This window comes from Maniola hyperantus, chromosome Z (assembly GCF_902806685.2).
Source record: "Maniola hyperantus chromosome Z, iAphHyp1.2, whole genome shotgun sequence".
Classification (NCBI taxonomy): domain Eukaryota; kingdom Metazoa; phylum Arthropoda; class Insecta; order Lepidoptera; family Nymphalidae; genus Maniola; species Maniola hyperantus.
Genome location: NC_048564.1, coordinates 14,324,043 through 14,341,174, shown reverse-complemented (window position 1 = coordinate 14,341,174; position 17,132 = coordinate 14,324,043). Strand labels below are relative to the sequence as shown.

The 17,132-nt window shown below is 37.1% G+C and overlaps 1 protein-coding gene across 1 annotated transcript in view; it reads left to right on the top strand.

Moving 5' to 3' along the window:
• Positions 1 to 17,132, top strand: part of LOC117995477 (gamma-aminobutyric acid receptor subunit beta-like) — a 70,469-nt gene that overhangs the window by 38,241 nt on the left and 15,096 nt on the right. The window contains exons 2-6 of the mRNA XM_069508685.1: positions 5,805 to 5,905; positions 9,025 to 9,092; positions 14,741 to 14,857; positions 16,287 to 16,396; positions 17,042 to 17,124. Coding sequence (XP_069364786.1) covers positions 5,805 to 5,905; positions 9,025 to 9,092; positions 14,741 to 14,857; positions 16,287 to 16,396; positions 17,042 to 17,124 — 479 coding nt within the window. The remainder of the gene's footprint in view (positions 1 to 5,804; positions 5,906 to 9,024; positions 9,093 to 14,740; positions 14,858 to 16,286; positions 16,397 to 17,041; positions 17,125 to 17,132) is intronic.

The window sequence follows — 17,132 nt, the reverse complement described above, 5'->3', positions numbered from 1 at the left end:
GCCGGCAAGGCAATGGTGGTTCCTCTGGTACTGCAAATATTCATGGTCGGCGATAATCACTAAACATCGGGTGACCCGCCTGCTCGTTTGCTCGCCATTTTTATTTAAAAACCGGTCAAGTGTGAATCAGGCTCGGACAACGAGGGTTCCGTACTACAGTCGTATTTTTTCGACATTTTGCAGGATAATTCAAAAACTATGATACATAAAAATAAATAAAAATCTGATTTAGAATGTACAGTTGAAAACTTTTCATATGATACCCAACTTGATATAGTTATCTTACTTCGAAAATTGAAAATACTAATTATTAGTTTATGACCACAAATTAATTTTTTTTGTGTAATGTAACCACAAATTCACGGTTTTCAGATTTTTCCCATAATGACTATAAGACCTACCTACCTGCCAAATTTCATGATTCTAGATCAACAGGAAGTACCCTGTAGGTTTCTTGACAGACCGACAGACAGACAGACAGACATACAACAAAGTGATCCTATAAGGGTTATGTTTTTCCTTTTGAGGTACGAAACCCTAAAAAATGGAGAAAATTAAAGTCTTAACGCTGTGGGGTAATTCAGTACCCCTAGTAGGGTTGTAGGGTTAAGAATCTGTCAGGCAAATGAAGTCAATGAGTGCAAAGTGTCTTGGCTCGCGAGTGCTCCTGACACGAGAGGCCCTCCAAGCCCTTGGCTTTTGATTAACCTCTTTTTACTTTGAAAGCGAGATCACTTTATTGATGAGTATCGATGATCTTCTGAAGTACATCAATACTTACTCGCGAAGATCAGCGATATTTATGAAATAAATACAGGGTGTTACCAGAACGCTGGTAAAAACGAAGACAGGTACTGATATGACACAAAACAAAACGCGAATTATAAGATTTAAAAAATACTATAATTTTGTAAAAGTTTACGATATATTGCAAATAAAAGATCTGGCTGACGCAAGTGGTCAACGAACTTTGCGTAAGTAAGCCGCTCGTAGAGTTAGTGCCGCGTCGTAGGCGGGCATTGACCCGAGTTTTGCACGCTATACATTGCGGGTTTGAAATATATTACTAAGTCACTAAAACTACAAAATGAGGCAAATGGTTATTGGTATTGGAGTGTGTTTAGGTTGTATAACATTAACGTTAAGTTTTTGCTAGCGTTATGGCTACACCCTGTATTTTTCATTTTCATTTAGTAAATCTATATAAATAGTAAATTAAAATGAAAAATATTTATTAAAGCCAAATCCATAAATTAATTATTATTGGTTTCGCTGTATGGCAAAATCTATTGAATAGCGTTGACAAGATGAACGCATTTTATGTTGCTATGTCAATATAAAAAAACCGGCCAAGTGCGAGTCAGGCTCGCGCAACGAGGGTTCCGTGCAAAAGTCCTATTTTTTCGACATTTTGCACGATAATTCAAAAACTATGATGCTTAAATATAAATAAAAATCTGTTTTAGAATCCACAGGTAAAGCCCTTTCATATGATACCCCATTTGGTATAGTTACCTTACTTCAAATATTGAAAAACCAAATTATTAGTTCATGATTACAATTTTTTTTTGTGTCATCTAACCCTAAATTCACGGTTTTCAGATTTTTCCCCAAATGTCAGCTATAAGATCTACCTACCTGCCAAATTTCATGAGTCTTGGTCAACGGGAAGTACCCTGTAGGTTTCTTGACAGACAGACAGACAGACACCAAAGTGATCCTATAAGGGTTCCGTTTTTTCTTTTGAGGTACGGAACCCTAAAAAACCGATCAAGTGCGAGTTGGACTTGCACATGAAGATTTCCGTACCAACGCGTCGTACGTACTAGATATAACACTATCCATTTTTTTTTAGTTAGCATTGTGACCATTTTAATTGTTGATAGCGGCAATAAAAATACACACTGCAAATTTCAGTTTTCTTGCTGTTACGGTTTATGAGATACAGACAGACGGACAGACTGACAGAGGGTTGGACAGCGGAGGCTAAGTAATAGGGTCCCGATGGCACCCTTTGGGCGCGGAACCCTAAAATCATTACAGTATCCCGTGGGCAGCTAAACGCAAAACCTTGCAACTTTATTTTGAAAAAATTCGTCAAATTTTTTATTTGAATAATTTAAAGAGCTTTGAATCACTCAGTGGGAACTGCAGAGAGCTATGGTCGGAGTTTCTTTATGTGATCAAATCAGTAATCAAGAGTTCTAACTTCTAGAGCTAGTGCAACCGAGTTGCAAAGCTGAAGTTATAATGGGCGAGGCGACGTTGAAGTCCTTGATTGCTAAATGAAGATCTCAATTCTCATCCCAGAAAGCGCAGAGTTTGCAGCCTCTCCCACAAAGCACGATAGGGCTATAAAGAGTCGTCGGTAGCCTGTTTTTTATTTTTTTATTTTTTTAGGGTTCCGTATCTCAAAAGGTCTGTCTGCCTATTTGTTTGTCTGTCTGTCTGTCTGTATGTCTGTGTGTATGTCTGTCTGTGTGTCTGTCTGTCTTCTGTCTGTCTGTCTGTCTGTCTGTCTTTCTGTCGTGTCTGTTAAGAAACCTGCTTTCATTCCTGCTTCAATTCTTTCACTTCACATAATTTGACTATTCCAAAGCAATCATCTTTTTAGGGTTCCGTACCTCAAAAGGAAAAACGGAACCCTTATAGGATCACTTTGTTGTCTGTCTGTCTGTCTGTCTGTCTGTCTGTCTGTCAAGAAACCTACAGGGTACCTACTTCCCGTTGACCTAGAATCATGAAACATTGCAGGTAGGCAGGTCTTATAGCAGACATTCGGTGAAAAATCTGAAAACCGAGAATTTGTGGTTACATTACAAAAAAAATGTGGTCATGAACTTATAATTAGTATTTTCAATTTTCGAAGTAAGATAACTACTTATATCAAGTGGGGTATCATATGAAAGGTCTTCACCTGTGCATTCTAAAACGAATTAGCAATAATTACGTGCCTTTCGCTTACATAATTTAGGTAAGTTGCACCTATATTATTTTACTAGCTTATGCTCGCGACTTTGTTCGTGTGGACTACACAAATTTCAAACCCGTATTTCACCCCTTAGGGGTTAAATTTTCAAAAATCTTTTCTTAGCGGATGCCTACGTCATAATAGCTATCTGCATGCCAAATTTCAGCCCGATCCGTCCAACAGTTTGAGCTGTGCGTTGATAGATCAGTCAGTCAGTCACCTTTTCCTTTTATATTTTTAGATTTAAAAGGTTTTTAAAAATCACGTAGAGATACGATAATATTATAAAGATGATTAAATAAAATACTTAATCGTATACATCATCCATCCATCCATCCATCCATCCATCAGCCTGTTTGCGTCCACTGCTGGACATAGGCCTTTCCAAGAGCGTGCCACCAAACACGGTCCTCCGCCTTCCTCATCCAACCGCTCCCTACCACCTTCTTCAGGTCATCGTATACATATTAAGAGGTAAAGCAAGAAAGTTCCTTGAAAATTCCTATATTTCACAACCTTAAGTTTTAAAAGGCCCAGCGGTCGTTAGAGAGAATTGATGTTTTAATTAAAACAAAATACAAACTGTATCCAAAACTTCGGACCTGTATTTTCTCCGGGAAAACTTCTATGCTACACTTTCCCGCCTCGGAAATTACTATTCTAATTATCGTTACCTTAGACCTCTTAACTTGCTTAACCCCCTTGTGGAGTGGCAGAGTGAACTAGAGTGAGTGAGATCTCGGTTTGATCCTGCATGATGAATCGACATTAATTGTTAAATATTAAGTACTTCAACACTAGGGACCATATCTATTCATGACTGTGCTGTTAAGCTTCCGGAAAGCTTCCCAGGTAACCCCCTTTTTGAGCACCAAATGACTGTAGTATTAGGTGTGACGTGAAATCAAAGATTTTAAAATATGATGATTTTAATATGCTGTGGTTTTGTTAATGGGAGGTCCCGGGTTCGATTCCCAGCAAGCCGTACCGCCAAGCGATTTAGCATTCCAGTACGATGCCGTGTAGAAACCAAAGGGGCATGGGCTTAATAAAAACTACCATACGCCTTCCAGGTTAACCCGCTTCCATCTTAGACTGAATCATCACATCACCACGTGAGATTGCAGTCAAGGGCTAATTAAAAAAACCGGCCAAGTGCGAGTCAGGCTCGCGCAATGAGAGTTCCGTACTACATCACTAAAGCAAGTGATATTTAATTACTTAAAACGCACATAACTCTGAAAAGTTAGAGGTGCATGTCCAGGATCAAGCCCCTGACCTCCGATCAGGAGGCGGACGTCCTAACCACTAGGCTATCACAGCTTTCACCAGAAGTAAGTAGTATTAATTACTAAATTCAAAAGGTTGTAATGCAACTTTTTTTAAAGTTTAATTCTACCTTAAAGATTTCTTTCTTCTATCGAAAAATGCCTCCAATTTCCGTCGAGCGCGATTCGGAAATTAGCCTACTCAAGCACAGCTTCGAGCTCGGTAATACATCGTATGGATTGGGTAAATATTGGGTGGGGGAACAAAACGCGTCCCCTTTTGAGATATTGAGGCGTGTATGAATATGAACCGTATCGATTCACCAATCAACACACACGGCAGTGTGTTTGACACACTGCCAAGTTAGAATAAGAAAAACTTTCTAACAAGAACGGTGATGCACTGACATTACACGAACCATTTCGAGCTACTATCGATCCCCCCTATACTAACTATTAGACTTACACAAACCATTTTGAGCTACTTTCGACCCCCCTATACTAACTATTAGACTTACACAAACCATTTTGAGCTACTTTCGACCCCCCAATTCTAACTATTAAACTTACACAAACCATTTTGAGCTACTTTCGACCCCCCTATTCTAACTATTAAACTTACACAAACCATTTTGAGCTACTTTCGACCCCCCTATTCTAACTATTAGACTTACACACTTACACAAACTATTTCGAGCTACTTTCGACCCCTTTATACTAACTATAAGAATTACACACACGAACCATTTCGAGATAAATATTGAACTTATGATCAAACTTAAAGCTAGCCTTATCTAATCATGCCCGCCTGGATTGGTGCCAAGAAGGCTGCATATCCGCGCTGGACAGCCAGGCTGATCCGTTGCGCAAAAAATGAGCCAGCTCTTCTGTCACCCGACTAATCTCTGGTGGCACATTGAGCGCAGGAATGTCAAGAACTTACAATGTTTTTACGTTTTTAGGGTTCCGTACCTCAAAAGGAACCCTTATAAGATCACTTTGTTGTCTGTCTGTCGGTCTGTCAAGAAACCTACAGGGTACTTCCCGTTGACTTAGAATCATGAAATTTGGCAAGTAGGTAGGTCTTATAGCAGACTTAAGGGGGAAAAATTTGAAAACCGTAAGGTTACGATTACATCACACAAAAAAAATTATATTGTGGTGGTTATATGGTGGCTAATAATTAGTATTTTCAATTTTCCAAGCAAGATAACTATACCAAGTGGGGTATCATATGAAAAGGCTTTACTTGTACATTCAAAAACAGCTTTTCATTAATTTTTAGGCATAATAGTTTTGGATTTCTCGTGCAAAATGTCGATAAAATACGATTGTAGTACGGGATCCTCGGTGCGCGAGCCTGACTCGCACTTAGACGGTTTTTTCATTTTAGCTAATAGCACATTTTTTCGGTATGTCGCAAAACTGCTAATAGCGTGGGAGTGTCAAGTAATCAGGTGTGATTGCAATTAACAGTAGTTCACTCTGACACAGCAGCTATCATTTTATCACAATCGGCCTACTGGTTTCATCAGCAATATCTATATGTTCATTTTTCTTTACAGGGGAGCCGGAAGGGGTGGCATGTTCGGTGATGTCAACATTTCCGCCATATTAGATTCACTGAGTGTAAGCTATGACAAGCGGGTCAGGCCGAATTATGGCGGTAAGTTTAAAGTTCCTTGTAAATATATATACCTTTTTAGAAAATACTTGCTATATTTGCTCTTGTCAACTGTCATGTTAAAAGTACGGCGGAGTGATTACGTATCTCACGACAGGCTTGCCACAGGCGTAATCTGCCTGCTATAAGACCTACCTACCTACCAAATTTCATGATTCTTGGTCAACGGGAAGTACCCTGTAAAAAGAATCTATTGACTAGAAACTTGAGATTTTTCATGTAGATTTCTTTACAAAGTAGATCAGCAGGATTTTCAGAAATTCAACTCTGACAAAGACTGGGTTGATCAGCTAGTATCACAATATTTATTGACGTACAGTACGCGGCAGAAAGTAATGTACATCGACCTTTAGGTGGAGATAGCGGCTTTGTAGAGCATTGTCTCTGTCGTTGAGACCACTAAAACGTCACAGGTATAGAGTGACAGAGGCGCAGACGCGCGAACGCTCTACAAAGCCGAAATGTCATTCTAAAGGCCGATTTACATTACTTTCTGCCGTGTACTGTACCTATGTACTTTGTTTTATACGTAATGTTACTACATATAAGTCCCGCGAATAGCTAATGCGCGTGGCCGCCATTTTAGTGACCTCAGCGCAGACTGAAGTTTGGAGCTGATGGTATATTTTATTTCAGCTGGCGGCAAAATGACGTCATTTCGATGTTAATGAGTGTAGATGCGTGGATGACAATTTAAAGATTTTTCTTGCAGTTGTAAAATGATGTATTGCGCGCAGACCGTTGGTTAGTTTTTTAACAAATAAGAACAAAGGAATTTATGAAAACGTCAATCGATACAAAAATATATAGAAAATTGCGGGTGATTATAAAAATATTATGTTGCATGAACTGACATTTGGAAAAGATAATAAATGTGTGATTTTAGATTATTAATGTTTGATTCCAAAATATTAAACATGAGTTGTAAAAGTGACTAATTTATCTATATGCAATAACAAAATACTATGAAGAAACAATTAAATAATTAAGTGAACGTTAAAATTAAGAGTCGACGAATTAGTGCGCATTTGCTGCGAAAATGTTGTAGGCGCTTCAACAATGAGACATGGTTCCAGCGCAAACGCAATTTGTGGGACTTATACCTACTGCTTGCACGTTAAAAATACTAGTCACATATTATGAAATTTAACTTTATTCATAGCTATAAAATTCCCATAAGCTGGCTAAAGTTCAAAGTTTGAAAATTTATAGCGAAATTCCGTTAAATTTTTAATCAACGAAGGAAGTTACCTTGTTCATTAAGAATTTACGGTACCAAGATTTATTAAAGATTGTTTTTGACTTCCTGTAGGTACAATATGCAGTTATTTTGTACTCTGTACACGTTTTTACAAGCTTTTATTTAACTTGCAATGTATGTAAGTACTTATGTAACTATGTTGGTTCGGGTGAAATCTTGCAACTCAATTTTGAAGCAGATATCTTCAACCGATTGAGCTGAAATTTTGTATACACGTTTAGTTTGGAAGAAATGTATGGCTAGGCTATGTGTCGTTATTCTAAACCCAACATGGCGAAACACCCAAGATGGTGGACTAGTTATTTTTAATGCATTCATGATTCCTACAATATGGGTATCAAATGAAAGGGGCTTGCTGCCCCTTCATTGCGTTGTTCTCAGGAACAACTCGAAATATATAGTGACGTCACTTTAAATCAAATATGTTAGCGAACTTAAATAAAAGCTTGTTTTAAAAATGTTTTTACTTTTATTTTGTAATTAATTTTCATTAGTCGATTGGTACATAGCATGCGGGAATTCCCCACAGGTGGGCTAGTGCTTAGTGGCCGATGATACAAGATAAAGTTGAAAACTAAAATCCGACTACGGTCGTCTTAATGAACGCTCAAAATGTTTTACTAAATTTTAGTAAATAAGTTTTTTGTTTTAGTAAATTGTTTACCAAATTATACTAAAATTGTTTTACTATCGCTTGGTATGTAGTTTAATGTTGTATATTTTTGAACTTAGAATTTTCTCCTCTTTCATATTTTGATAACCTACTCGATAGAATAGCAAAAAAAAAATTTTTTTGAGCCTCATACCCGGATTGCTATCTCGACCTGTCGCGAACTACATATATGTGAGTTTGAGATAATGAAGAAAATATCAAACATCGGTTCCCAAAAATGTGTGTGAAGTCTACCAAACTGCACTTGACCAGCGCAGCGTGGTAGATCTTCTCGTCTGAGAACAGACCCATGCTCAGTAGTAGGCCGGTCATGGGTAGATGATGATGATGATAGTTGGGCAAAAAAAGCTTTTTTTTTTCATAAAAAAAATAAACTTCGCGATAAAGTATGCAATGTTTAGTCGATATGTTATAGTCCAAACCCGTTTGCTTAAAAAAAAAAACACCCTGAATACCTGCACTCTTAGCATTTGTAAATTTGGCCCACGTTATATGAATGCTTTTTCTATTGACTAAAATGAGCTTCAAGTTAATTATATTAAAAAAAAAAAAATCCACATTAGGTACTTAAATTATAAAATCGAATTTATTAATTAGATTTTTGTCTATTTGTTTTGTGTCTAGAATGAGAAAATATATAGATAAGGAATAGTTAATTTCGTTAAGTAGCATAAAATTCTCCGATAGTCCTGAGCCAAGACGGTGGTATGGCTCTCAAGGCTGAGCGTCCTTACCGGGTACACTTTGCAAGCACATCCTTAGCATATCCTTTTAGGGTTTCGTACCCGAAGGGTGCGTATTACTAAGCCTCCGCTGTCCGTCTGTCCACCCGTCCGTCTGTCTATCAGCGGGCTGTATCTCGTGAACGGGAATAGGCAGAGAGTTGAAGATTTTGCCGCTATAACAACAGATAATAAAAATTTTAGCATGGCTGCCATGACAAAATTAAGGAAATTATTTCTTGTACGATGGTATGGAACCCTTGAACCCTTCGTGTGCGAGTCCGGGCCACACTTGACCGATTTTATATTTGACGTACCGTCTTGGCTTACGGCCTTACAGTCGTGGTCTTTAGTCCTATCCAGGTTTCCCGTGCTAGAAAGTAGAATCGTGTAAAGGCGGTAGTTTTGAAAAGAGCCGCTAGATGTAACCCATGTAACATTTCAGGACCCCCAGTGGACGTCGGTGTCACCATGTACGTGCTGTCCATCAGCTCGTTATCTGAAGTGAAAATGGTATATTTTAAGAGAGTTATAGTTATGTAGAAGCTCATTTAGAGAGGATATAGGATCGCCTTCGGTCGAACCACCCCTCTCTAGCACTGAACTTTTGACTATCTTTCGTCATCATAGTAGTTATCGTAATAAACTTTTATTTATTTATTTTATTTAGGTATTTATGGGAATAGTGTCTTTCTTACAGATTCAAATAAAAATAACTCTGATTTTGAATTCGTACAATGGGTAATTGTAATTTGTTGAAAGAAAGAAAGAAAAACGTTTATTTCCAAATTTTTTCCTAATTGTACATCCATCTCATCTTATAACAGAAGAGTTGGTTATCCCGGCGCTTCCTCCATTTGAGCACTAAAGCCAACATGCCTCTGGGGAAGGACATAGGTGACTTTTGAACCCGAAAAATTAAAGAGTTCCCACGGGATTAAAAAAAAACCTAAATCCACGCGGACGAAGTCGTGGGCATCATGTAGTACCAAATAATACGCAGATTCATCGTCACCGTCATCAACATGGACTGTTGCTGTTCAGAGGGCTTTTTAACATGCACCACGTCGTTGTTCAGATAGAGGACATATTATTTTGTTGTTTTATGTTCAGATGACATATTTTTACGTGACACCAACGGTCCTCTTGCTGCAACTTTGTATTTTAACCAATAATGAAACAGTGTTAGCCAGTTGTGATTGATTGTGGCTGATAAAGTTCAGTGGTAGACTCCCAGTGGGTGGTTCGATCGAGGGGGATCAGACGTCACATCCCGTCACGTCCTCTGGTTTGGTTTTCACGGCGCGAGGCGCGCGCGCGACTCACGATTGGGCTTGATTGCAGGTCCGCCAGTGGAGGTGGGCGTCACCATGTATGTGCTCTCTATCAGCTCCGTCTCCGAAGTGCTCATGGTACTCGCAACTGTCAGCTCACGCTTGACTCGGTCGCTCCGGCCGCGGCAGCGACCGCCGCGACCGAGCAGCCCCAGACACGAGGCTGCGAGCATGCCGGCGTATTGGAGCCGACAGTTCGGCAGGCGATACACCACTCTCTTTTACCATCTTACAAAATTTTTACGTTGGAAAACGGAACGTCGGAAATGACGAAAAGGATAATGCCGAAAAATGGGCTATAATGCGCCACTCACTCTTAATACTACTTCAATGTAAAAATACTTATTTGTGCTACAAGGGATCAAAATGAAACTTTGTCCCGCAACTCGCAAGGGTGTTATTTTGAATTTAGATTGAAGCGAAAGACTCTAAAGTAGGCCTGAGCGTAGCGATAATCACCCATGCTTAATACTACTTCCATGTAAAAATGGTTGTTTGTGTTACAAGGGGCCAAAGTGATGTTTTGTTCTTCGAGGGCGTTATTTTGAATTTAGTGATAAGTGAAGGATTCTAAAGTTGAATCCTGAGCGTAGGAAAGAATTCCATATACGCCATCCAAGAACAAAATAGTTTAGCCCTGAGTGACACACACTATTTTTCCCATAGCCCAAGCCCATATTAAAGCACGAACGAAGACCAATCAGACGAGAGAAAGATCAAACTCCCATGGAAAACAAAATTTAATTTTGTTTCCACTATCCCCTAATGGTAATTTTTGTTTTACAAACATATCTGTTGAAAATTCTTTTTTTAATTACAATCTACGTCTTTACCTTTATAACCTTTATATATTTATTACCTTTATATAAATGCTAAAGTGTGTTTGTTTGTTGGTTTGTTGGTTAGTCCTTCAATCACGTCGCAACGGAGCAACGGACTGACGTTATTTTTTGCATGGGTTCATTCAAAGACCTGGAGAGGCTACTTTCTATCCCGCAAAACCTAAGAGTTCCCACGGGATTGTTAAAAACCTAAGTTGATGAACCTAATGAAATTTAAAGCTAGCCTTATCCAATTACTAAACAAATCATGCCCACGTGGTATAGTGCTAAAAATGATCTAGCCTTTACATGAATATTTGTACTAAATTTACAGATAAATTAAAAGTAACACTTTAAACAAAACAATATGTGTTTTGCTGAAACAGAACTAGTAAGTAAACATTGACCGTGCTTTTATCACTGAAAATTAAGCTTATTTGGATAACCTTCACACTGTTTACTCTAACTGTAAATTCCGTTACGTTTTCCAACGCCAACTATTGTATTGTTTTTGAGAAATGTACATAAATAATAATCAATTGGCATACAGTGGTGTACCTTTCCGAGTGTGTCTCTATCATAAAGACATACAAAATTGTACTTGCTACAAAGCATTCCACAATGCAGACCACTGTCGATTTGGCTCCATTGTTGTTCTTTTTGTTTTAAGCTTTTTATGTTTTTGAGTAGGTATCTGTTGTGACTGTGGGTTTCTTACTATTGTCTCCCAGATTGGCGTTTAAACTTTTTCATTGTCGCCACTCGCAGTTTCCTTGATTGTTCGTACGGCTGCGGCGTGCTATCTGTATGTTCAGTTTACGCATTACCGCGCAGCTTACCGCGTGCTTCTCTTAAAATTAGGGTGGTTTTAGACTGTCGTTTTTCTGTGTGTTTTACAATGGCATATTCAGTTACACGTGCACACAGTTAGTACCTACTTCAATTCAAAGTGTTCGCTTCGACCATTGAGTCAATCAGTAGCAAGACGGATTGGCATTTTTCTATGACTTTACAAGTGCATCTACGTTAATACTAGATGCCCATAAAAGCGTGTGAATAAAATCGAATTATACGCACAAATAAAACACTAATCTGAAATCGCTCTTACAGCCGCACTCAGAGTCGCTAATCGTTACTTATGATTGAGTTAAAATGAGACAGATTTATGTGAGGGATATAGCTCTGTCTCGTTTTAACTAAACTTAAGTAACGATTAAGCGACTCTGAGTACGGCTGTTAGTGTTTCTGAATGGCTCGATAAATGGTATAATTCCATGACATGCTATGACAGTCAGAATATTGTGCTCATTTAAATATAGGCACTCGGTAAGCTCTCGGTCTTGCGTATACCGAGCATACAGATATCACGCTTTTTCTGCACTGACTAATCAGGTAACGGCCTTAGTAGTCTTGCTATGAATGTATTTTAATGTATGTACCGTTGTCCAGTGAGTTCCGATTGGACGAGGGAACTTTATGATTATTTACTTACTCCATATTATTGTTTAATTTTACTTTAATTGTTCACAAAAATATGATTTACATTTTTAGTTTCAACAGTTAATAAAGATTGAAAAAAAAGCAAATTAAAGCTCGTTCGTTCGATCGAACATGGTCAGGCAAATTAATTGTTCGAATCAAAGCAAACCAATACGATATCATGTTTAATTTTATGAGAGAAAAGCCGAAATACCCTTGATAACGGTTCCAAAGAACAATGTGTGATGTATTTAGACCAGGGTGTATGACCCCTAGTGGAAACCAAATCAAGGGGACTGTAAAAGTCACTTTATGACGTGACCGCAATATTATATGTGTTTTTCATTATATGTGTATGTCATTATATGTGGTATATACTTTCACAAAAAAAGTACACGCAAAAGTTACACACAAAATTACTTTCTTTCGTATCATTAATGATTCGCAATAAAGTAATATAATTAATTTAACTACCTTTGCCAATCTTAATTAATTTTTATTTTCTTAAAACTATGCTTTCTTAGTGTTAATATTAATTATTCCGTGTACTTTTAAACTGATGTGCAAATGTTGTCATTCATATCTAGTGATAGTGATGTTGCCTATCTGAATAATACAGATAGTAAAAATTATGAAATAGTGGATCTTCTAAAATACATAATCTACGTTCTCTGTTTGTTATAAATGTAATAACCATTTTTTTTTATTGAAAATATTACAATAAAACTTACAGCTAGCCTTATCTAATTACTATACAAATCATGCCCGCGTGGAATGGTGCCAAGAATACTGGCTGCATTTACGCGCTGGATAGCCAGGCTGATCCGTTGCGCAAAAAATGAGCCAGCCCTTCTGTCACCAGATGAGGCTATCTCGTAAAAATCTTTTAGCACTAAGACTCCATGGCCCCAGGGTCTTCACGGCAAACGGAACAAAAATGTAACTCTCGATAAGAGAGGCATACTTGCGCCGCTTGCCGTTTTCAGCTGTTTCTGCTGCGGCTCTCGGTCTTGATGCTGTCTCCCTGATATGACACGGGGCCAATGTGTCAACGCAAATAACCATTATTAATTTATATAAAATAAAATCTTGTCAAATGTTTGTACAAGTCCGCGTACTAAGTGCGTATTTTGCCATTTAATAATTAATAAAGAGTTGCTGATTTAATAGTTGGCAACATCACTATTATTAAATAATAATTATATTGACACATGGCAGACAAAAACTTTTACAGAAAACTTTACAATGGAATAATTTCATCTTATTCATAATTTAATATTTTAAAATTACCTTTTGTCATTTTAATGTTATCACTCCTTGGTCTTGGATGTAAATAATTAAATGTCGTTGCGAACTCGAGTATACAAGTAACTATGAAAAAAAGGCTATTGCTGAATTCACGGCTACTAGCCTATTTGATATTTCAGTGGATATTCCGTAGTGTACGACTAAAGGAGAATGACAGATCCTGACCCACCAATTTAGACACAATATAAGTTAATGATAATTATCCTAGTATTAAATAACCACTTAAAAGTTAAAAATTGGGATTTTAAACTTGCGGATGTTTTTATTAGTTTCCATATAGTTTCACAATATTATAGGTAAATTGCATATTATAACCTAGAATCATTGTGACTTAAACTTAGATTTAATGAAAAACCGCAAGTTCTAGAGGTGTTAAATCCTATGTTTAGTTATCAGTGATGAAACAGCAACAAAATGCTCCATAAAGCATACGTGTAAACGACTTTTATATAATAAAAATGGGTCACGGTGCTCGAGTTACAGCTGTTACTTACTTGTCATCCCATCGATCTCTTTGAACAAGATTCAGTGCTTATGAGTTATGACGTCATTAAGTTAAACTTTAACTTACCCAATACAAAAATGGCATTTGTCAGTTATTTTGTCATTCACTTTCCGTAGTACATTTCTGAATTATATTGGCACTGTAAAAGTTCCCGTAGTGTCTTTGGGGTATCTTAGAGTCAAGTAGTGTCTTGGTTTTCCTACTCAGGGAAACTTGAAACTAATCTTACATAGCCTTTACTTATAGCTCGCTGAGTTAATTATAACTTGTGGATCAGAGCCCATAGTGTATCTTTTCAAATTGACGTCATAAATCCAGGCAATTAAATCGCAATGAATTTGCAGGCAATGACCTATCCAAATGTTCCCGATATCTATGAAATTCGCGCAAGACCTTTGACTGTCATGCTGTCAAGTCAATCAGTTTCAAAATTTCACTTTGAAAATAAAAAATAATCATACTTATAATTTTTATACGTCCCGCAAATTGCTAATGAGCGTGACCGCCATTTTGTGACGTCAGCACTAGACTGAAGTTTCGAGCTAATGGTATATTTTTACTTAAATATACGTCAAATGACGTCATTTCGATGTAGTAGTAGCGTAGTAGCAATTTGCGGGACTTATAATACAAACAAGATAATAAGACATGCATTGTGTGTAGGTATGTGGATGTTCAGAACAGAACGCTTTATACATGTTACCCGTATTACAGGACTTCACTTTGGATTTCTACTTTAGACAATTCTGGACGGATCCTAGACTTGCCTACAATAAGAGGCCTGGTGTCGAGACTCTCTCAGTGGGTTCCGAGTTCATACGGAATATTTGGGTAATTGTTTCTTTAACAGTACCTACTATTATTATTTTATTTTATTTAATAAGGTATCACTTAAATTGCGACTTTACCTGTATTAAGTGACGATGAAGTCGGATGGTAGCGTATTTTGACCAAATTATTGATATTTTTTATAGGACATTTTTTTTAAACAGATTTATTTAAACTGCATAAACGTGTTAACTATCTAATAGGCTAGTTGACACTTTTTTTAAGTAGGTCTTAAATGGTTAATATTTGTCCTATTAGATCAAAAAAATTAACACTATATTTTTTTGCGCCCTAAAAACCGTAAAACTTTAATTTAAAAATATATTTTTCTTAGACAGGTGAAAACACTGTCGGCCATGTTTGGCCGATAGATTATCTGTGCTCTGACGTCATGCATTTGTAAACAACAGCATAACCTCTCAAAGTTTAATAAACATGACTTCTATACTAGTTTACATGAAAAATATAGTAATTATCGTTATTGTATCATCCGAGAATGTAAAAACGCATCGATAAAGACCACAGGAAAGTTGTGGATTAGAGTGCCCAGTGAAATAAATATGCGTAACACGCGAAGACTTGCTTAAAGGGATCCTATATGACTAACGACTGCAACCCAAATTTATTTTTGCAAAGATCACTTTGTTGTAAGTCTTACTTAATAACTTATTCAATTTATAAAGAGAAAACGATAATTTTTTACGTTTACTAGGAGTTTTTAGAAATATATAAAAACTAGCTTATGCTCGTGACTTTGCCCGCGTGGACATCATAAATTTCAAACCCCCATTTAACCCACTCAGGGGTGGAATTTCAAAAAATCCTTTCCTAGTGGATACCTTTTCTTTACCTACAAAGAACACACCCACCAAATTTCATGTATCTAGGACTAGCTGTTTAGATGTTTAGGCTGTGCGTTGATATATAAGTTAGTCAGGACTTTAAATTTTATATATATGGATACTACGTTAGTCCACGCGTGACATAGGGATGACATTTCTTTGTTTACATATTTAATGACGTCACATCATGGCTGACAGCGTTTTCTGCGTTTCAAATAAAAATAAAAACTGTATTTTTTAAAATTGGATTTATATATCCATCCTGCGTTTTTAATAATTGTTATTAATATATTTCGTTGTCTTAAACAAAATACTATAATAAATTATCATTTATTGGACGAAATTAGATATGAGTCAAGTAGCCTATTCTGATCAAGCAGATTTTGTATGGTAATTAAAAATTAGTGGTGTATATTAATTTATTTTCATAAAATATACTCGTACACCACCTGCAGTTCAATCTCCTTAACTTTTCTAATCCTAAAGTTGCGTATTTTGTATTCGATTTCCTTCTTCTTGGTATGTTCTTTATGTCTATATTCTTTGCTTTGTTTGCTGTTTGTGGTTATAACATGGACCAATATTCGCAGGTGCCCGATACGTTCTTTGTGAACGAGAAACAGTCTTATTTCCACATTGCCACGACGAGCAATGAGTTTATACGCATTCATCATTCTGGCTCTATCACTCGCAGCATAAGGTAATTTGATATTCGATGATAAGCACAGAATTCTAAGATAAACACAACTGAATTATGCAACGTTAGTTTTAGTTGACGCAAAAACCGGAACGCGTGTCAAAAAGAATATATTATATACAAAATTTCAAAAATATTTATGAAAATTTACGAAGTTATAAGCTTGTTGTGTTGAATCGTTGTCCTCGCAAAACATGGTCACCCCAAGAGCGTGAGCGAACGGGACGGCTAGATCGTGCGCGGTCCCGCTCGCACGGCTCGAATCAGCTGGTGCATGGGGTCATTCAACTCGGTGTTCAAACTTGTAGGATTTTAAAGTATTTTTGGTCAAAATATAATCCGTATCTACTAAAAATGATTGCAATCGATTTTGTAACTGATTTTGAACAAACTACTTTTAGGTTTTGCGTCTACCAAAACTAACGTGTATGAAAGGAAAGCTGGCTAACTATCTATCTATCAACGCTACTGGTTGGATTGGGCTAAAATTGGCCATGCATATAGTTATTACAACGAAGATATCCGATAAGAAAAAGTTTTCAAAAATTCTACCCCTAAGGGGGTAAAATAAAGGTTTTAAATTTGTGTAGTCCACGCGGTTGAAGTCGCGGGCTGGAAGTATTAAATAAGGAATAATGTTTGTTATAGATTAACTATCACCGCATCTTGCCCAATGGACTTGCAGTATTTTCCAATGGATCGACAACTATGCAACATCGAAATTGAAAGCTGTAAGTAG